We start from the raw sequence: 22,776 nt of genomic DNA, 5'->3' as shown, positions 1-22,776 counted from the left end.
ATGCCTTACAGAAGTCTCTTTGCTTTCCTCTTAGGGATGTTAGCCAAATGAAAGAACCCCAGTTTTTACTTACTTTGCAAATATGAAGTTGCAAATTTTCTGCAATCTGTATTTTTTCCAGTGGAATTCTTAAACAGGAAATTCAGATACAAAGAGATTTATATTTAAAATTATAAATATTTTTTTTTCTGACAGGCGTAGAATTACTGTAGCATACATTTTTGGGCATTTTTTTTATTTGAAGGTTCAGCTTTCCTTAAAATTACTTGTAAGAATTACTTGTATAAATTTCCAAGTTCATTTTTTATTATTTTTCAGTAAGGTAGCAACTCCTTGCAAGCACATAGAATAGAATGAAGTGTCAATCTGCAAATGCTTACTTTCAACAGCACGTTAAAGAATTGTATTATGAAGTTAAACCTCTTAACTTTGATGTGGAGCAATGGAATAAGTTATTAATTAAATGGGGACAAGAGAGTGCCATTTTTGTTGCATTACATAAAATTTTTGCTTATGTAATTCAAACTCCTAAAGAAAAAGGAGAGTCAGCATGAAACTTTGCATGTAACGTTTAATCTGTTTGTAAAGAACACTATCACTTACACAGTAAAACATAAAACTTGATGTTTACAGTGGAAATGTAATATTAAACTTAACCTGACAGTGTTTCTAAGTTTTAACATCGACCAACCTTCAAAATTTGGACATGTTGAAGATCCTGCTAGGTGGCTGGAAGTCTTTAAAGTAGTGGCTCTCCTACCTTTCTTAGGCTACATCTACACTACTGCAGATAGTTGACCTAAGGTACGCAATTCCAGCTATATGACTAGTATAGCTAGAATCACCGTACGTTAGGCCAAGTTACTGGGTGGTCAGCGGGAGAAACTCTTCTGTCAACTTCTGTTGTTCTCGTCCGTAGAGTAACAGGGTTGACCATAGAGCCATCTGCGGTCATTTTGGCATGTCTTCAGTAGACGTGCTAAATCAGTTGCTGATGGATTGCTCTCAGAGCATTGATCCTGTAATAACACAGATGTAGCCTTAGTGAGAGATCTCATATAGCATAGAGGATCTGCATCTGGTCCCCTGGATTGCCCATGTCTTGCCCTGAGACAGCTGCTGCCTGTCTTTGCCTGTTGTTTCACTCTAATGAGCTTTTTGGTGTGTTTCTCCCTGACTCATTTTCCTTCAGATGTATTTTTAAGTAGTTTTTCATTCTCTCCCCCCCACACACACACACACATTTTCTCTCCAGTTCTCTCCATCCCTTCTGTCCATTTTTTTCAGCTTTCTTTTGTCTTTCTTTTTTCTCTCCTTAGTCACTGTTATCTCCTCCTTTCTTTTATTTCCATAAGAACTCCCATTTTGGTGCTGTCCTCTTCATTGTTTCCCATTCTCCCCTGCTCAGTCTTCCCATGCTTGGAAATGCTTTCCTACAGTGTGTTCTCTCTCACCCTTCATCTTCTATGTTTCTGCTACTACCCAGTACTGCCCCCTACCACAGAGTGCTATTGTGATAGTCGCCAAGAGCTGAGACAGTTGCCCCTTTTCCTCCCCTTGTCGATGGATCTGAGTGTATGTACTATATCTGTAGAAATTATACAGATTAGTGTGTACAGCGGGACTCGTTCAACCTGGCATGTGAAGTGCTTGTCCTACATAATGCAGACACCAGGCCTACAGGAAAGGGGGAAAGAGTGATATGGAGATGCATTATTTTCTTGTTTCCTTTTTCTGCTTACAACGCTCATTCTCTGTTCCCCCTTGTCTTGGAATTCTGATTGGTACTTTGCTCCCCATGATGCCTTTGGTATAAGCAACACTGGCAATGATGGAGGATACTGCTCTGAAGGGAATCAATGGGTGTCAAAATTGTAGGTAATAGGCCCAGTTTGAAGACTTTTCTTTGCCTTTTGGACACAGTGCTGGTCACTTGGGAGTAATGTTTCAATAAAATGTTCAGTAAGATTAAGTCAGTTTTCATCTCCATCAGCATTGATTGTGTCCTTGTGAAGATTTACTTTGAAATAGTTGCAGTAAATATGTTTCTCTGTAAACCACAAAAGTCACAACTTATGTGGATATTTGTGTTCCACTTAACAGATACTGAATCTTGGTAATAAAATAGTTAATATTTGCCTTTCTTTGCTATAATAACTGTCTTGGGAGATGTATTATGAGATTACTACAGGAACCTCATGGAACTGTGAATTTTTATTAATCTTTTCAGACCTACAGTGAATTTTGGCTGAACACTGACTGGATAATGCACTCGAAATACTCTGGACTACTGACTGTCATAATTATTCACATTACACAGATTGTGTGATAGAAATTAACGTGAGAGAATTATGGAGGCAAAAACACTACAGACAATCATTTGTCAGTAATCGTGTACCGCATGGATAAAAAATAAGTTTGTGCCAACTAGTTGAAAGTAACAACATTTTCTCAGCATTTCTTTAAAGGGAATAAAGGTGTTTCTCTCTCTCTCTCTCTCTCTCTCTCTCTCTCTCTCTCTCTCTCTCTCTCGCCCCCGCCCCCGCCCCCATCAAAGGTGAAATTTTAGGAGTTCTTTGTCAGCAAATCCATTTTATATATGGCAGTATGTCCTTCACACTTTGACCCTCAACTTGTATCCAACTTTATTATTTGATACTGCATTTCCAATAGATGAATCACTCCTATTGGTAATACCTGTGCTTGTACCATGCTATTTTGTTCCTTGTTCCCAGCTGCAGTGAGAATCTGTAAGGAACAGTGTGAGTTTCATAATATTGGTACCACTGAAAGGAAATAACTGTTGTTCAGGTATGTGGTTCTGACCGAATGGCATCATACTATTGCAGGGGATTGAAAGAAAGAGAAAATGAGGGTAGACCACAGAGAAAATTGAGTAGGGATGTCATAGATTAAAGGGGGAGGGAACGGAAAAAATTAACAATCTCATGTATTTCTCACTGGGTTTGATTCTCATTTATAATAAGGTCCCTTATTCATTGCTGTGTGAATTAAAATGGCCCTATATTGAGTATAATTTACAATGCTAGCATGATCTCAATGGAATTAGGGTCATCAAGATTTGTTAGTAACAGTTTTAGCTTGGGCTTCAAGGAGCTATCAGTGCTGTCCACTAGCTTGTTGAATTTATGCTGAAGTTTTTTATTACAAATATACTGTAATTCCTCTGATAATTTAGAAAAATATTTGTAGCAAATGTGATCCATTTTCAGATCTTTTCAAAAACATGTTAGCTTATACACTTCCATTTTTCTCACTGCGTATAGTTACTTTATATTCTGTACAGGCAGAAGAAAGTGTCAGGTGTATATATGGACAACTCCTAAAAATACTGAAATTATCATGCCTATTGCTATTTTTTAAGACTGTCCAACCTGAAGAGCCTGTTTAGGCCCTGTAATTGAGTTATTTTCCCTATTTTTTGGTACGAAACTTTTTCATGCTTTCCCACAATCAAAGAGTACAAAATGTAATTTTCACGTTAATGTCATGTTTGTGATTTAATTTTGTTGTATAACAGCTGAAAAACTTAGGATTTTATTAGACTGCTGTTTTTAAAGATTGTACATGATATACAGTATGAATAAAACTGCTGTAGTGTATGATAGGAACATTGTATCCTTGTGAAGAATGTTTAATGTTTGTGATATATACATACACTGTATGTAGAAACATGAATATTTTCAGGTTAAAGTGAATGTTTTTCTGCATAAGAGTACAATTATTTTTATATTACTGTTCCTTACGGAAGTTACCTAAATATAAAACAAAATTAAAGTAACAGTCTGACTTCACTAGCACCAGTGTAGTTTTCTGTTGTAATAATCAAAACAAGTCTTTAAACATGCCCTAAACACTCAGTTAAGTTCAAACATTTGTGCCTCATGCATATCGTATGAATTAACTGACCCAAAATCCTAAGTGGAAACATTCATGTAAGTTTACACTCCAATTCTGGGACAGAGGTAGAGTAAAAGGCGTGAGAAGAAGAACTTGGAGATTCATAGTGTTTCCAAATGTCATGGCCCCTCCTCTAACATATATGAATTTGGGACTGTTGCCATAGTTATGCTTATGGGTTATGGTTGAATCCTGTATGTTAACAACATATGGAATCTTTTTAGTGGACAGATTTTTTTTTCTTTTTTTGGGATTGTCACCGTGTCTCAGAATTTTTGGGTCTTGAGTTACATTTTTCCCTGTACCACTTATGGGACATCACAAATGGTGATGGAACAGGTATGCTTGCCATTCTGAGGAAGTTTGTGAAGCAGAGCTACCTTGATTCTCCTGGTGTAATATGTAATCCATTGCACACCTGCCTTCTTCCTGCCTTAAGATAAAATGAAAGTAGTCATGAAAATAGAATTGTTTTACCCTAGGGTCAGAGAGAGTCAAGCCATGATTCTCAGTCACCTTTAACTTTGCTTTTCACCATTTCCCAGTTTGTGTGCTTCAGGAGTCCCACATATATGGCTATGTTCATCTTTGTTTTTATGGAACAAAAAACAGGACTAACAAGATGGTTTATTAGGTGATGAGCTTTCGTGGGCCAGACCCACTTCCTCAGATCAAATAGTGGAAGAAAATTGTCACAACCATATATACCAAAGGATACAATTTTAAAAAATGAACACATATGAAAAGGACAAATCAAATTTCAGAACAGTGGGGGGAGGGGGAAGGTAAATGTTTGTGAGCTAATGATATTAGAGGTGATAATTGGGGAAGCTATCTTTGTAAAGGGGAAGGTAATTAATGTCTTTGTTTAAACTTAGGTGTAAAGTGTCAAATTTAAGCATGAATGACAGTTCAGAGGATTCTCTTTCAAGTGTGGTCTTAAAAGGTCTTTGAAGCAGGATGCAGGTAATCAAGTCGTTGAGACAATGTCCTTTCTGGTTGAAATGGCAAGAAACTGTTTTTTTTTCTTTGTGATCCTGTCTAATATCTGTTTTGTGGGCATTGATTCTTTGGCGAAGTGTCTAAGACATTTGTCCAATGTACATAGCACATGATTCTTACCAACAACCACAAGACATACCACACTAATATCAACCCTGGTACCTTCCCTTGCAACAAACCCCATTGCCAGCTTTGTCCACATATTCACTCTGCTGATACCATTATTGGACCTAACCAAGTGAGTTATAAGATCAAGAACACACATTCCTGCTCATCCAGAAATATAATTTATGCTATCATGTGCCGAAAGTGTCCGTCCTCTATGTACATTGGACAAACGTCTCAGACACTTCGCCAAAGAATCAATGCCCACAAAACAGATATTAGACAGGATCACAAAGAAAAAAGTTTCTTGCCATTTCAACCAGAAAGGACATTGTCTCAATGACTTGATTACCTGCATCCTGCTTCAAAGACCTTTTAAGACTACACTTTAATGAGAATCCTCTGAACTGTCATTCATGCTTAAATTCGACACTTTATGCCTAAATTTAAACAAATACATTAACTGCTCTCCAGCCAAAATGCTTCTGAAATAAATGTAGTCAAACTTTACTAATTCTGGGTCACTGAGAACAAAAATGATGCTTAAAATTGTTGATTGGCTCTAGTTTTCAAGATATGCTATTGGGTCAGTATATACAACCCTTGACTTGCGAGTGGCGGAGGATAAGTGAGTTATAAAGGGAAGGGATCTCAATTTAAACCAGAAATGACTAAAATACATCTTTGACTAGATCTATGAATAAATCTATGACTGGGTTTGGACAGTACTTGCTTTTTAGGCAAAACAATGAATGATGCAATCTGAAGCTGGTATTGCGTCATACATTATATGAATTACATCATGTTATTGCTAGAAGTCATGGATGATGCAGTCATAACGAAGCTTACGTCGCTCTGCTGAACAAATTGCCCTATATCAGCTCTAGAAATCATGCAGCATCGTGCTCTCTTATTTGTCAATGTTTGATTTTGCAAAGGGACACATTTCTGTTTAGTCAAAGTGAGCAGAGATGCCTCGTACTTGTGTGAACAGTGCAGATAACTTCTGCTATGTTTGTAGTGAAGTGACTTTTGCATCACAAGTGCAGTATAACCACTATGGTTAAGAAAGCCTATCACCTTTATTTTGGCTGCAAAATTGGAGATCAGAACAAAAGGTGGGCCCCACACATATGCTGCAACACTTGTGCAACAAATGTTCGCCAGTGGTTGAACAGGAAAAGGAAATCTATGCCTTTTGCAGTGCCAATGATTTGGAGAGAGCTAACAGATCATACCAGCAATTGTTACTTCTGCATGGTGCCTCCAGTTGTGAAAGGTGTGTCCAAGAAGAAAAAAGTGGACTGTGCATTATCCAAACATTCCATTAGCTATATTCCCAGTACCCCACAGAGAAGGACTGCCGGTTCCTGATGCACCAGTATCATTCTCACTTGAGTCGGAAGAGGAAGAGGATGAAACTTCTGGTCCTGAACCATCAATGTCACAGGACCCACATTTTCTCCCATCCTCCTCCTCTGAACCGCACCTCATAACACAAGGTGAACTGAATGACCTTGTCAGGGATTTGGAACTACCCAAGAGTAAGGCAGAGCTGTTGGGCTCCAGACTATAGCAGTGGAATCTCCTGGCAGGTGATGTTAGGGTTTCCATGTTCCGTGACCGTCAAAAGGATCTTGTCCCGTTCTTCATGGAAGGTGATCTTGTAGCCTGCAACAACATCGATGGTGTGATGGCAGCCCTCAACATCGTTCACGATCCAGATGAGTGGAGACTGTTCATTGATTCATCGAAGACGAGTCTTACAGCTGTTTACTTGCATAATGGCAATGTTTTGCCATCAATTCCAGTTGGTCATGCAGTCCATATGAAGGAAACCTATGACAACATTAAACAACTTTTGAGGTGCATAAACTATGACCAACATCAGTGGCAGCTTTGTGGCGATTTGAAGGTTGTTGCTCTCTTGCATCGTCTGCAGACTGGATACACAAAGTACTGCTGTTTTCTCTGCGAATGGGATAGTTGTGCAAGAGATTCCCACTACATCAAGATAGATTGGCCACTCCAACAGTCATTGGAGCCTGGGAGGAAAAGAGTTCAGCATCCACCACTTGTTGAATAAATTAAGATTTTGTTACCACCCTTACACATCAAGCTGGGTCTGAAGAAGAACTTTGTCAAGGCCATGGACAAAACACAAGCAGCTTTCAAGTACCTCCGTGGAAAATTTCCAAGGTTAAGTGAAGCTAAGATAAAGGAAGGTGTATTTGTTGGTCCTCAGATTCATGAACGTCTTCGAGATGATGCATTTGACCATGCACTGCGTGGCAAGGAAAAGACGGCATGGAAAGCCTTTCAATTAGTGGCAATACATTTTCTCGGAAACAACAAGGCAGACAACTACAGGTTGTTGGTGGAAAACCTCCTCAAGGCATACAAAAGCCTTGGTTGCAACATGTCACTAAAGATACATTTTTTGCACTCTCATCTAGATTTTTTTCCACCGAACTGCGAAGCAGTAAGCGACAAGCACGGCGAGTGATTTCACCAGGACATTGCAACAATGGAGAAACGCTATCAGGGCAAATGGAATCCATCAATGCTTGCAGACTATTGCTGGACAGTGACAAGAGATGCTCCATTTAATGAATACAAGAGACAAGCCAAGAAGCGCCGAGTAGACACTGAATAGGACTAAACTATGTACATAATAGTTTTTTGCCTCTTGTTTCATAATACATTTTATTTATATAACCCTGTTGCTGATTTTTAAAGTGTTACATAAACAGGACAGGTGAAATAGTATCATGTAAAGCAACCATAAACACATGAAAAGACCTAGGTTTACAATTTATAATTAAAACTCTACTATCTACACAATGTACATAGACGTAAAATGTAAAAACTTAAATATCTTGGAAACGGTAGCCAATCAGTTGTTTTAATTGTCATATTTGAATTCAGCACATCAAAATACATAATAAATAGCACATTTTATCTCTGAAGCAGACAACTTCTAAAAAATTGTAGACCAGTGTTATCTTACCCATTACAACAAAGATAGCTTCCCCAATTATCACCTCTAATATCATTAGCTCACAGACATTTACCTCCCCTCCCCCCCCATTCCCCTTCTGTTCTGAAATTTGATTTGTCCTTTTCATATGTGTGTGTTTTTTTTTTTTTTAAATTACATCCTTTGGTATATATGGTTGTGACAATTTTCTTCCACTATTTGATCTGAGGAAGTGGGTCTGGCCCAAGAAAGCTCATCACCTAATAAACCATCTTGTTAGTCTTTAAAGTGCTACATAGTCCTATTTTTTGTTTCAGCTACACCAGACTAACACGGCTACATTTCTATCACTATTCTACATGCAAGGCACTTTGTTTTTATGGGTTTGATTTTTAGCACAAATGAGTGTGACCACATGCCAACATGCACTTCTTTCATGCTGAAGGTGCTCATTTTTTTGCCATTCCATGTTTGCACCCCTTATCTCTGCAACTGGGCCATTGGTGCCTTAATACTATCTTCTTTGCCTTAAATGGTAAAATAGTTTAAGGTCTATTTAGCAGTGGGAATTCCAATATTTTGAGAAAAAAATTAAAAAGTTTAATGTATTTAGCAGCCAGTTAAAGTAGGGGAAACTCATTATACTGCCTTGGAGTTCTTCACTGAGCGAAACAGTGAAGCTCACACTAGCATAAAACTCTGGCATCCCTTGCTAAGTGAAGGAATATGAAGAATTTAAAGAATGAATTTATTCTGGGCAGAATACACTGCCCTCATCTGCTATAAAGTTGCAGCTCTTTTGAACTGGTAATGAACAGTGAGAAGAAAAAGCAATAATTTTATCTAGAAACCCCCATGAAAAATGCTGTTTGCTCCCCCATTTTCAAATATTCTGGAAAATTGGGGGGTTTGAAGGCTATTTAAATATATATATTTTTAACTTCTGTTTTGTAAAAGAGCATCAAATTTCTACTTAGGTCACTGAAATGGTCTGAAGCAACAAATGTAGTTCTTTTTCCTGAAACTTTAGATCATGCTACTTTAATTTAGAGCAAAGGGAGGAAGTTAATGTGCAAGTACCCATTACATGGCATTGACCACAGAAGTCCTTGAGCAGCAGAGATAGCTGGAGAGCACCTTGCACCTATCATACAGGAGCACAGACAGCATTATTTGAGCTCAAGTATGGAGGCAAAGGATGTTAAAATGCAGATAATCAGCTAATCAGGTAGTCGATGGAATTTCCATGCACTAGTCGATTAGTTGATGGGGGGTGAGGGATGCTCACTACCCTGGCTGTGGCTCTGTAATTAAAATATATTAGGAGCTGGGCTGCCACCCCAGGAGTTAATGTTAAATTTCGATTGACTAATTGAATAGTCGATGCAATTTACATTGACTATTCGATTAGTCAATAAGGGCGCCTCCGCCTTTGAAGCGTTGAAGTGGCCCAGGGCTGTTGCTACACTTCAAAGGCAAAAGCGCTGAGGAGAGCATGGGGGCTGTGAGGCAGTCCCCCACTGCCCTCGTGCTCCCCGAAGCGTTTCAAAGCGGTAGTGCTGTGTGGAGCCCAGGGTCAGCTGGGAACTCCCCCGCTGACCCTGGGCTCCACACAGTGCTGCCGTTTTGAAATGCCACGTGTAGCCTGGAGACTCCCCAGTTGGCCCCGTGCTGTACACGGTGTTTCAAAACAGAAGCACCACATGGAGCCTGAAGCACCTCTTCCTCCCCCCCCCACCTCTTGCAAGTGGGGGGGGAGAGTGGGAGCAAACAACTAGTCGACTAGTGAGTTGACTACTCGAACAGCCATTCATATCCCTAGAGCTAACCCTGCTGTGCCGCTGCCTTTTAAATTTACTAAGAGCCTCGCAGCTCTTACTACATTTAAAGGGCAGAGGTGCGGAGTCTGGGACGGGGTGCGAGCCAGGACAGTTGATTACCGGCCCGCATCCAATCCCCCACTGAGCCTCTGTCTCCCTTGCCCTTGTCGGAGACTGTGCTGGGGGGACAACCAGCTTTTAAGCCAGTTCCCCCCCTGTACCAGCTCCTGCTCCCCCCTCCTTGGGGGGGGGGAAGTGACTAGTCGAGTATTGACGTGACTACCCGACAAGCCTAGTCGCTTACATCCCTAATGGAGGCAGCAGCAATTCAGAGCCATGCAGGCAACGTGTGGTTTTGTCACCTCATTCTAAGGAGGGAAGGGTGTTTCCATGGTTCTAGATGCAGGAAAGATCTGTTTAAGAGATGTTTCATTAAGTAGTGTGAACTGCAAATTCTAGTCTGGTAGTAATTCTGTGATTACAGAATTTTGCTGCGCAACAGACTGAATAAAATGCACAAAAAAGGGGCATACAGTCTTTCCTTGTTGCGTCTTTGTAATACAAAATAAAAATGGTGACAAGTGTTTTACAGAAACCTAAAAAAGGTAAAACAGCCTGCAATATAATCTTAAGGATGTCCATACCGCTACTCCCCCAATAAAGTATGTGCTTAACTCAGGTTTGCTAACATGCATTAGCAAAATCAAGTTAAAACAGAAGTGAAGACCTGGCAGCTCCAAGCAGCTTGAGTTAAACCCTATAGGGTAGTCTGGAGGAGAACTCAACAGTTAATCAGTTAAAAGGTAGATTGCTGTGACTTTATTCCTGTTTTAACTAGGGTTGCATGGCCGGTGTAAGTAGAGACCCATTTTGGGGAGGCTAGTTCCACCCCTTCCATATTCACACACCCCATGGGGCTGTAGCACTGACCCCTCTGCCCCATAGCAGGAGCTCCCATCACCCAAAGGAGCCCTGAGTCGTCCTGCCCTCAGCTGGAGTAGCCCTGAGTTGTCCATTCCCACCTCAGCCTGCTGAACCTTAGGCCAGATGGTGCCCCACTAACTGGGCTCTAGGAAAACCTGTTGTTTCCTTTCTTCTGTGAGAAGAACCTGAGCTTTTGATATGCCCCCTGTGGGCTCTCGGGTGGCTTTGGAGGCAGTATGTGCTACTTAGCTTCCCAGGTTCATCAGTAATCTCCCTGAAGTCCAGAGAGACTACTGATGAACCCAAGAAGCTGCATATCACATACTACCTCCTTGGCCAAACCAGAACCAGTATAGGTCATAATAAGCCAAAACTTCCTCACCAAATCCACCAAACCAGTGTTGGACAGCTGTAGTTATGCCAGAGGGGGATGCAGCCTTCTCTGGTCTATTATACCCACCATCCAAGGTTGCCACCACTCCAGCTGCTAATAACTTGTTGCCTAAAAGCCCTGCCCCATACTGTCTACTACCATAACCATCCTGGTCCCATCCCTGTTCTGCCTCTTCCCCCGAGGCCCTGCCCCCATCACTCGCTTCTCTTCCTCCTCTTCTTTCCCCTTCCCCCCCCCCCCCCCGCCCCCACTCCCCAGGCATAACTCTTGTTACTTACTGGAAGCCTGCCTGTAGGCAGGAGAAACCCTAGCTGGCTGAACAGGGACTGATACAGAATTATGACCCAGCATCTCTTCCTGCCTGCAGTAACTTTTGGTTAAGGTTCCATTTAGGGTAGCCAGGACCCCTTTTTGCCTGGACTTTCTGGTTCAAAACTAGGCATCTTAAATGGCTCCTGGACATAGAAGCCAAAAACCGGAGTGTCCGGGTAAAACTCGACTGTGTGGCGCTAGCAGTTTGAACCTGAGTTTCACTACTGTATGTCACCTAACCTGTGTTAAGAATACACCTTACTTTTTGCAGTGCCATTATGACCTGCCCTTAGACATGATGATGTGATGCAATGACAGTCTCAGAAACATGTTACAGTAGCGAAATCATGTGTTGATTCTGGTTTAGATTATGTATGTCTTGAAGTTGTTTTGTGTAAAATGATATTCAAGCATTTATAGTTGGAATACTTCAAAGTGAAGATGTGTCTGTACTTTGACATAAGCCCAGGGCTAGTAATACTTCAGTTAGCAGACCTTGCATTTATTAACCTAGGGTTGAGCACTACACTAGTTTGTACTCAAGTTTGGAATTGTTGAACCATGACTCCCAGCCTGGCACTCCTGTGTCAGACATGCATATCTGAGATGTTCCAGTACCTTCCCAAAAATGGGGCTGCTTTATTGCTCTTTTCATGGTGAAACCTTGATTATCCTGAGGACAAAGAAAATCTTTCGGAATTGTGGGATTCTTTTTGTGGACTTCCAGTGTCTGTGTCTAGTGGGGCTGTGTCTACGTTACAGAACAATAAGACTTGAACCTGGCTTCCAGATTGATTCAGCTTGGACCCTCTGCCCCCACGGAGTCCTCAAATGCGGGATCCAAGCCCTGAATTAGTGCAATTTGTGTGTTGGGGGATGGGGTGAGGCTTGAGACTGAGTTTGAACCTTGGGCTTATATTTCATTGTAGACTTGCTCTTATTTTGAAAAAATAATTGCCAAACATTTTTGTTGGTGGGCCTTAAAATGGGATTAATATTTTTAACAACAGCTTTATCAGTCCTCGTGAAAGTTCAAGAGGTAACTCATATACCGGGGTGGGCAAAAGGGCCTCCGTGGGCCCGCCAAGTGAGTTGATCCAGCCCAATTGGGGGAGGAGGGGAGGGTGGGGATGCAGGGAGTGTGCAAAGTCTCCTGACCTGCCCCTGCCTTGCAAGGAGTACGCCTTGCTTAGCAGCACCATGTGCTTCTGACATTGTGGGAGGAGACTCTGCACGCTCCCCCTGGTCCCAAGCCCTGATTGGTGTGGGGGTAGGGGAAATGCATGAGCTCTCCTGCTGCCCTGTTCCCGCCCTGCAAGGAGTGTGCGTCGCTTAGAACTGTGCATACTCCTTGCAGGACGGAGGCAGGTTGGGGGAAAGCTTTACACACTCCCAGGCCAATCAGGGCTTGGGGGCTGGGGGAGCATGTGCGAAGTCTCCGCCCGCCCTGCAAGAGGCTCAGCACTTAGTCAACCGCCAGCTGCTGGTGGTTGACTCTCAGTGTTCCCTTGTGGGGGCAGGGACCAAGAGACTTCATGTGCTCCCCCTCCTGATTGACCTGGGGTTAGCATAGGGGAGCACATGAAGTCTCCTTCCACCACCAGGAGCACAGGTACCTAGAAGGAACCACCAGCTATTCAGAACAGCTGGCGGTTCTGTCGGGGGTGGGGAGGGAGGGGTGGCATAGACTTTGGTCTGGGAATGGGGAAGTGCACAAGCAGGGTCTGTGGGTGGGCAAGCAGGAAGTGTCCTAGCCCTGCCCCTTCTGGGGCAGCGTGGGGCTATTTAAAAATGTCTGAAGTTGCCCCTGATCAAAAATTATTGCCCACTCTGTCATATACACTCTCTTCTATTAAATCTCCTCTCTCCCAGCTTTAACAAAACTCTGAGCTTCATAGGTTGTGTGTTGGTCTTTGGAGAAGGAAAAGTGGCATGGGTTGTCGTCAGACGAATTTCCAGTCATGCTGAACATTTGTCACATTTGTGTTCATGAATCAGTTTATTATGCCCATTGGGTATAAATATATATTTTTACATTTCTCAGATGTCTTCTACTGGCATTATATGTGAAAGTTTGCCATTATAATAATGTAAATGCTAGTTCATAATTTTTTATTTTCGTCTCAGATGGCCAATAGAAATTACCAAAGCACTGTAATTTTGTATTTTAGTACTTCTACTAAAATTTGTCATTATATCTGCCAGTCTATATATGTGTCTGCCAGTCATAGTGTGGCCTGGTGGTTACAGCATATAGCTTGATATCAAGAGATCTGAATTTTGTATCTGGTTCTTTCACTGACTTACTGCGTGTCTCTGTTCAATCTGATCCCCATGGCTAGACCCCAGCAGGCGGGCCCATGTGGATTCTCCCGATGAAGTTAGTGCAGCTCTTTGTAGATGTGGTGGTTCATGAGTATGGATCAGATTAAAGGATTAGGCCCTAAACTTCAACAAGATACTTAAGCATCTCTGCCTCAATTTTCCCACCTGTAAAATTGTTTGTTTGGACTCTTACCTTTTCTCTTGGAAAGCTCCAATGTGTTTCTAACCTGGTTTCAGACTGAAAGCTCTCCACAGAGAACAGCAGAGAGCTCCAGTTCACATCTCAGCTATGTAAATACAGTTTGGACCTCCCTGGTCTGGCACCCTCAGAATCTGACAAGTCCTGGATGAGGGATTTTGCTGGTCCAGGAGAGGTCATATCAGGCACCCCTGCTACTGGCTACCCTCGGCTAGCTCCCCCACCCCACGTGGGCCACCAGCCCCACTGCACTGCTGGTTTCCTTGTCTCACACCTTCCCTGCTAAACCAGGTAGCCTAGCTCCCAGTGTACCAGTCTCCTGGCCACACCACGTCACACCTGGCAGCCCAGCTGTGGGGAGCAAACTGCCAGCTCTCCACCAGTACACTCATATCCTGAAACATCTGTGGTACTTCCAGATCACACATGTTGCCAGACCAGAGAGTTCCAGTTCACAGAGGTTCACCCATAATATTAATGGTCTAATTCCCTTTTACAGGCCAGTAAGCATTTGTGCACAGAAAAATGTCCAGATTTGAATCAAAGCCAATGAGCTATTCTTTATAGAAAGTGATCAGATATGAGAAATAACTGGTTTTTGTTTTCCATAGAGTTTACAGATGCTTCCTCAGCAACGGAAAGCCATAGCGAAATTTAAGGAACCAGCACATGCATTAGCATTTCAACAGAAATTCCACAGGTAAATATTTAGCCATTGCTTTATTCTTGGGATTCTCTGCCCTCTTTAAAAGATTAAATCAGTCTCCTATGAAAGCAACATACACACACAGTAGTATAAGCGTGCGTACCAAATGCAGAATATATGTAAACTAACTGTTCCTTCAATATTTTACAGGCATATGATAGATCTGTCCCATATTAACGTGGCATTGATAGTTGAGTGAGCATAGCTGATAATGCTCATATCAGCATACTGTGGAGCTACACGGGGAAAAGACACACAGGCAAAATCATCAGGATCTGAAGTCTTTTCAGCGTACAGTCTTTCTTTAACTTCTCTGTAGAATTACAGAAAGTAACAGGATTTCCTCAAGATAAGCTGAACTTTAAAGAGGATCTAGCAAAGTGGAGTTTTGTGTTTGCTTTCTTCCCATTCGGTTGTAACCCCATGGAACTACAGATTTTTTTCAAAATGCTTACAATGCATGTAGACATTATTCTTGAAGATCGTACTGTGTGATCGCAGTGACTTGAATTGAAAAAAAAGAACGTACACTGAAAAATTTAAAAAGTTTCTTCATAGCAAAGAATATTTGATAATGGTTGCTCTTATCTTCAATGCAGGGTATTTAATTGAGAACTCACCACTTTAAGCAAAACAAGTATGTATGTTGTTCCTCTGAAAAGATGGAAGGTGTATATATAGATTAAGACATGGTCTGCTTGAGTGATGATAATCTGAAAGTCTTTGGAGGTGACTCTAGAAAGCTGTAGTTACTGTTTCTGTAAATATTTTCAATTGGTTTTTGCATCTTCTAGTCTGACACACATTCTCTCTTTTCTCACTTCCCTCTCCCTTTGTGAAATGAAACATTTTATAGAAATAGCATTGATGCATTTCCCTCCATAGTTTAAAATGAAGGCTCTTGAGTAGCATAATGGGGTAGTTTATGCCAAGTAGTAATTTATTACAGTTTAGATGGTTTTTTAAATGGGATTGCAAAATACAAGGAAAAAGTGAAGCTCATTTTAAAAATAGGGTGACACACAGAAAATGGTACACTCCTAATAGTGTGTCTTTGTGCCACTATAGTGGAGTATGCTTCCTCTTAATCTTCGTTTATTAGTACTTTTCTTTAAGATTTATTTTGTGACTAATGCTAATCCATTTAAAAAGAACATTATTGCAAGGATGTTAGAATGGTGACATGGTGTTCCTCACGAAGAGGGGATTATGAGGATGTTGTTGCACTGCTGGTGAAATTGGCAGTTCCAAAAATTATGTGCAAATATTAAAGAAGATTGCATTTTATAGTGGGCAAAATCCATTGTACTTCCTTTGGGTTAGAACCATCTGGATGGTATTTCCAAAGGAACAAGTTTTGAGTTAATTTTGGACAAATTTAGCAAAATGCAATTGTTGATATCCGATTGCAGGTTTTTATTAAGCATTTTCTTAGTTTTTATTTGGCGGGGGGGTTTTTTTTCAGTCTTTATTTTTAGGATATATTTTTGAGTACTGACCTACTTTTTGAAGTGGGCATCTTATGGAAACTTCATAGGTTTTGAGAATTCTCAAGTAACAGAAACAGAAAAAACACTAACATAATCTGTAGGAGCTTATGAATGGGGTCTAAACAAGTGCCAGAACATGGAAGAATAACACTTTAAAGCAAATTACTTGCTGTAAACATTAGCTTGTATGTAAGATTTAGTAGTGACAGAGTTCATGTAGGCTTTCTAATTGGCTTTCTCATAGCAGAGTTTTTTGTACTGACTTCCAATTACGTAGAAGTTACTAAAAAGTAATGATTGAGCAATAAATACTGCCTAACGTCTCCTAGTTAAAACTGCTTTCTTTTGCACTGAAATAATGTGAGAATAATGTGGCATATTAACATTATTACAATGGGAAAACAAAAATGTTTAAGGAATAGTGGTTTCTAAAGCCATTGGCATCTTAGCAAAGTGTGTATTTTAGCATATCACAGTGAGAGGATTAGAATATTCACATATTAAAATGAGTATATGTATCTCTAAATCATAACATTTGGCACAGTTCAGCACAATTGATCTCAGCTCAGAAAATATCCAAGACAGGGAGCAGCAGATGTTTCAAAGGTAGAAATGCATTGGTGGGGTTGTATGTGAAGGCTAGTATGACACCTGACTTCCATGGTGCCTGACTGTCACTAGTACTCATGGATGTGAGGGAAGAGCACTAAGCCCCACAGATATTGTGGTTTTATTGTTAAAAAGGAATGCTTACATCTCAGATGGGCCATTAAATGTGGCAATGTACCCCACTGTTAAGGAACATCCCTGTGAAAGGAAGGTTGGGCAAATATCCAGAAAATGAATGGATCTGAATGTCTACCTATGGAAGTATGTATGGGCTGGACGTGACTACAAGTAGCTCAATAGACAGTCCAGCAGAGGGCACATCAGCAGCTGTTTTAAAAGTAGATGTTATTGGATATGAGCTTTTTGTGAATAGGGGCCCTGTCCAAAGCCTAAAGAAGTCAATGGAAAGTCTCATACTGACTTCAATGGGTTTTGAATCAGTCCCTTGGAGAGCAACACTTTGTAACTAAAGGCTTAAGAATTTTTAGACAGGGTTTTAAAACTTTTTTCCCATCTTACCATTGTGTGGCTTTGAAAACAAAGACATGAACAATGTCTCAAACTTACCAAATAGATTGGAGCGATATAAGCATTGTTTAATAATTGTATATATCCCTCTTTATAGATAGTTACTTTAGATTATTGCTTGTGCATTGGTAGAGTGCAGACATATTTGATAGTGATCGTAGCTGCTTATCACAGTAGCTGAGTATCATATGCTGGCTGTGAGTGTATTCTGTATGTATGTTTATATGGATACAATTACGTACATACATGCATCCTCTATATTACCTATCTTTTTAACAGGATGATCTTCAAAAAAGTACAGTAGTAAAAATAACCATTATGTTTAGGCATGCGTTAAAATATTTCACTAAAAGACATCGTCAGTAGTAAACTCCTAATTTAAAACTGGATTTGCTGTCAGTGGCCAATTTGAATGTTCACATCACAGTTTGGTTCCATTTGTTGTGACTCCTCCCACAAAAGCAAAGGAAATAGAGGTAAAATTAGAAGACCAAGTTATTCCCATGTTCTCTTGCAGCACTTTGTGAAATCTGACCATTTTAAGTTAATTTTCTTCGAAGATCTGTTGCAACCATTATCTTGTTCTTTCTTTATCATGCATTTAAAATAAGATGCAGAATGCAAAAATTGCATTTAATATACAATGTAAATACGGAACTTTTAAAATTAAAAGATGTTGTTTAGAGAACTTACAATTCAACCACATCTTAGCTACTTGTTAGTTTTTTTGTGTTGTCATATCTAAGTTTAATGGACATAGTTCCATAAATGTTGATGTGTTTTTGTGTATCTCTTCAAATTTTTATAAAGATGATAGTAAGTCAATACATATATCCTGATCTGTGTATTATTTGTTCAAGTTTCAGAGAATCTTAAATTTAGTAATGCTATTTTAATAGGTAAATACTATAGGTGATTATGTGGAGCCAAATATTTTCTCTTTTTTTTTTCCCAGTTATCTTGTTTTGATCTTGTGGCACTTCTAAGTTCATTTTACTATATCATATCGCATTTTGGCTACTAGATTGGTCTGGCCATATTATGTGTGAAATTATAGACGAATGTTCTTAATTTTTTAAGAAGCCTCTGTCCTTAAAGATGAAATACTTATACATTACACTAGATCTTCACATTCTCATGTCAGGCCAAGGTTTGGGTTTCTGGGAGGATTCTTTTTTTCTTGTATAAGCACAGAGAGGTCAATCTAAAGAGATTGTTTTCCAAGACTGGGAGATTGGGGTTATTTTATTTGTTATTGTTCAACACACAAATAGAGTTGGTCATTAACATTTTTTTTTACAATGCCGGCAGTCTGGATGTCACATTTTGTATAATGAAAAGAAACCAATAAACTTATTTGATGAACTTGGTAAAATACTAAAAATAGAGCAGGGCAGAATTTTCATAATGATAATTGCTACAAAATGTTTTATAATTTATAGACATAATTTTTCAACTTAGCAGGCTCATGTGGGCTAAGAATGATTGATTTGCCCTCCCTCTCCCCCCATGTAACTGGACAAAAGATTAAGATATTTATAAATATCTTAGTCAAATCTACAAATTCTTGGACAGAAATAAATCTTCAGGCTAATAGGTTTAATTCCCATTTGGGATTGGATCTGAAAACTCACTTTTACTTTTCAGAGCTCTGCTTAAAGTCCTTTTAGTAAGTAAACTACCAGAATTTCATTTGGCATGTAATTCCTTTCATAATTTGATTCCATTGCAAATATTTAATCTGCAAAACTTTTACAAAACTGTAGGTATTCTCAGCATGCCTGTATATTTCTACACTTATTACTTCAGGTACATTATAGCAACAAATTCTGATTACTTTGAGGAATAAATAAGAACATTTTATTTGGCCCTGAATTTTTTGAATGTTTAAACAATGTAGTATCTTCAGTCTTGTCCATTTAAAAAGTTTTTCCCCTTCCAAGAAGATACTGAGGGCACTTCCTAGAATTAGCAGAAGTAGCTGTAGATGTTGCTGTTATCCATAGTTTGACTTTTCTGGATATGTTGTAGATTTGCGCTGCACCATACTCTTGTAGATGTTGTATTGTCCTCCCCATTAGCATTGCGTAAATTCTATGTATGTTTCTACCCCAAGGATATGCTTCTGGCTTCACATACTCACTGTTAGGATTTGTGGCTTTGGTCCTCTAGGTGTAACTTTTTTTTCTTTTTAGCTATTTTGATTTTTCTAGCAGCACTGCGGGATTAGGAAAAAAAAGATGTTCAGGGGAAAAGCACTGGATGGACTGAAGAAAGTCCATTAGATTTTTAGAGGAATAAATCGTTAGGATAATGTAAGGCTATTATTTTAATGTTGCCTTTAAATTGGCATTTATTTATTGGCAAATGTTACTGAGCATGATTCTTTAAATATGAATCAATTCAATAGTTTTAATATTAGAAGTATTTTATCTTAAGGTAGTATTAAATCCTAAGGATTTTGTGTAAGGTTTTTTTGTAACCTAGTTAATTTTATCATAAAAATTGCCTACATATTAACTTATTATCCACATGAGCGCAAGGTCTTGTGTACAAAAACACTGATTCATATTGGATTCTCATGTATACCATCTTCTGGTATAATATGGTTGGGAAGGATCATTTGTTTTATTCTTTAGCACTGCGGTTTACAGGGTATTTTTTTAAATCTTCACTTTCCATTCTGCGATTATTTTGATGGGAAATACATTATCTTTTGCACTGTGTAAAACTTAATGGAAGGCTAATTTCACTGGCATTTAAGCACTTGCATTACTTTCTCACTTTTCAAGTTGGACACTTATTTCCAACTCTCAATGGAAAAGGGTCTTTTGCATATGTTTAATACATTCCTCAACAGGTTTACATCAAGGATTTTTAATTCAACAGCATCCCAGTTAATTGAGCTTAGAGTATTTTAGGACTTTTTACAGATTAAATGTTATCCTCCCCTCCCCAGAAAAAAACCAGTCCTTTGTACAGTTATTTAAAATATATAATGTCTAAAATATCTGAGATTAATTTAATAGTGATTTTCTAAATACGCTTTTTATTGCTATTTTTATCTTTTATAATGCATTTCATAATTCAGACTTTTCATTATGCATAGTAATTTTTCTAGTGTCTGACAAGTTTACTTTGCATAAAACTACTTATTTTCAATAATGAAAATTTTTTGCAGGACTACTTTTCAGGATGAGAGTTTTCAGTCATTAAACCTTCAAATTAATACACATTTTCATTTACAGATACAGCAAAGACAAGGCTAACAAATTTATTTACAGTTGGATCATCTGTCTCTAATGGACCATATAATACATACTCTTAAGAAGATGCACCATTAAAACAAGTTCTAACACTTTTATTTTTTCCAAGTTACCCCTAGTCACTTTGGTTCCCTAGACCCTCTCTATGTTTCCTTCCTGTTTCCCCTCACTCCTAGTTCACCTGCAAGAATGTTCTTTTCTGCTGTCTTTTCTTTGATTTTCTTCACATCTCTGTCTGCAACTTTGGCTTTCTGCTTGTGTGATAGTTGCAGTATCTGTCTTTCTATATCCTTCTCTATTTTAGTTTACTAATGAAATGTTTTGGTTGCCTGTAAATTGAAAGTAAATCATATTGCATCTTTCCTACACGTGTTAGTTGTAAATGTTTGTGCATAAATAGCTACCATGCAAAGGAAGGGACATTTTTAGAGGTTTCACACTTTTGGGTGTATTGCATATTCCGAAGAAGTGTAGAAGATATTACTTAACCTTAACCATTTTGTTTCACAGCTCCTTTCCCCTTCGAGAAGTGACAGCAGTTTCCAGACATGCTCTAGCATCTGTGGTGTACTAGGAAATATGAGAGATAAGAGACTAATTACTAACTTTTTCCTACCCTTCACTTTCGCAGGAGTTCTGTTCTTGAATTCAGTGATAGTAATAGTACTTTATCGTTGCCACTTAGAAGTAATGAGCACCTGTCAACACAATTCTACCTCTATTACTATTACTGAATGTGATCCTTCCTAACCTATAAACTTTTACGTGCTGGATATATTTGGGTATATTGAAACTATAATTTAAAATGTATTGCTCTAATCTGGACTATGAAGCTTGTGTTTATTAGGAGTTCAGAATATAAATTCAAGAAGCGACTGTATCATGATACTGATTCCACTGTGGGTTCATCTGCTTCATGCTTTCTACAGCATCATCTACACGCATTATTTTAATTCTCGTACCTAAAGTGTTATATACCTGATTTACACCAAGTCCTTCCATTTGCATTAGCTATCTCTCTGTGGTATATGCTGAGTGTGAATGTAAAAATGAAAACACAAAAATAATGTACAAGTTCCTTATATGTGATTCCATACTTCAAATGTCAATGTGTATTTATTGTAACTAAATTGTGTAAATAAAATATTTTTTCCTTTGGAGCATATTGCCTTTGCATCTTGTTCTGTTGCACAACAAGAGCTGCTTATTTGTCACAAATTACAACATCATGTATCATTATTTCTTCTTGAGAGCACCCAAAGATGCCCAATGACTCATCAAGGACTCATTTATTCTTGGCACTGTACAAATAAGTAGAACAAAAACATACCTCATGACCCAGAGAAGTTGCAATTTAAATATATTTTAAGACACCACAGGTGAATAAGCAGGCAAGTGGGGATAGGGACCAGTAAGAGTAAAAAAAAAAATGTTTTTACATATGTTAACCCTAGAAGACTTACCTGGCATTTCCCAGGTCCTTCAGGGCAGGGGGATGGCAGTGTCTGTGGGGGAGGGTGCAGGAGTCAAGGCAGGGCCACGTGCATGGGGAGGAGGGGTCAAGGCAGAAGGCTGAGGAGTGTGTGTGTGAGGGTTGTGAGTGTGAGAGGGGCTCAGAGTAGGGGTCCCATCTGTCAGAGCTCCCCCCCTCCCCCCACAAGCCGGTGGGACCTTTTTTCCCCTCCTTCCAACCCCCTCCCCAACCACCAGGGACCTTCTCTCTTCCCAGCTCTCCCCGCTTCCAGCACTGTGGCCAAGGGCCGGAGGGAAAGAAAGGGTTAGGAGTAGGTGGTACTACTTACCTCATCTGTTGTCAGGCAAGATGGCAGAACCCCAGTCCTACTTACCATTCTCTTGGTGGTGTGGCTGCCTCCAGTGGCCATTGTCAGTATTGCATCCCTTCTCTCTGTGCCTTTCCCTTTCAAATCCCTCCACTCTCTGCCCCCTCCCTTTCCATGTTATGGAAAATAGTCCCATTCTTGGTACTTCCCATTTCCTTGGCACAACCTTAAGCTCCTGCTTTAAGTATGGATAAGAAGAAGCTTCATACTAAATGTGGTGGTCTTAGCTCTTACGGTTTAGGAGGAGTTGCACATTTCTAATATATATAGATGAAGTATTGTAAATATCTCAGTCACAAGTGTCCACTAGCCAGTGCCAGACAATATGTTCATAATTTAAGGCCTATGAAAAGG

At 39.6% G+C, this 22,776-nt stretch overlaps 1 protein-coding gene across 6 annotated transcripts in view; it reads left to right on the top strand.

Annotated features, from left to right (window-relative positions):
• Positions 1-21,743, top strand: part of RBM33 (RNA binding motif protein 33) — a 171,348-nt gene extending 149,605 nt beyond the window's left edge. For 4 of the 6 annotated variants that reach the window (XM_075922758.2, XM_075922757.2, XM_075922763.2 and 1 more), the window contains 2 exons: positions 14,594-14,682; positions 14,839-21,743. In XM_075922758.2, the coding sequence (XP_075778873.1) occupies positions 14,594-14,682; positions 14,839-14,887 (138 nt within the window). In that variant the 3' untranslated portion in view covers positions 14,888-21,743. Of the gene's footprint in view, positions 1-2,230; positions 2,503-14,593; positions 14,683-14,838 lie in introns of those variants that run through there. The other 2 variants (XM_075922762.2, XM_075922759.2) reach the window with 2 other exon arrangements.
• The last annotated feature ends 1,033 nt before the right edge of the window (positions 21,744-22,776 follow it).

This window comes from Pelodiscus sinensis, chromosome 2 (assembly GCF_052426305.1).
Source record: "Pelodiscus sinensis isolate ZL-2025 chromosome 2, ASM5242630v1, whole genome shotgun sequence".
Taxonomy (NCBI): Eukaryota; Metazoa; Chordata; order Testudines; family Trionychidae; genus Pelodiscus; species Pelodiscus sinensis.
Note: the sequence above shows the minus strand (reverse complement) of the source record. Positions and strands in the feature narration are given on the sequence as shown.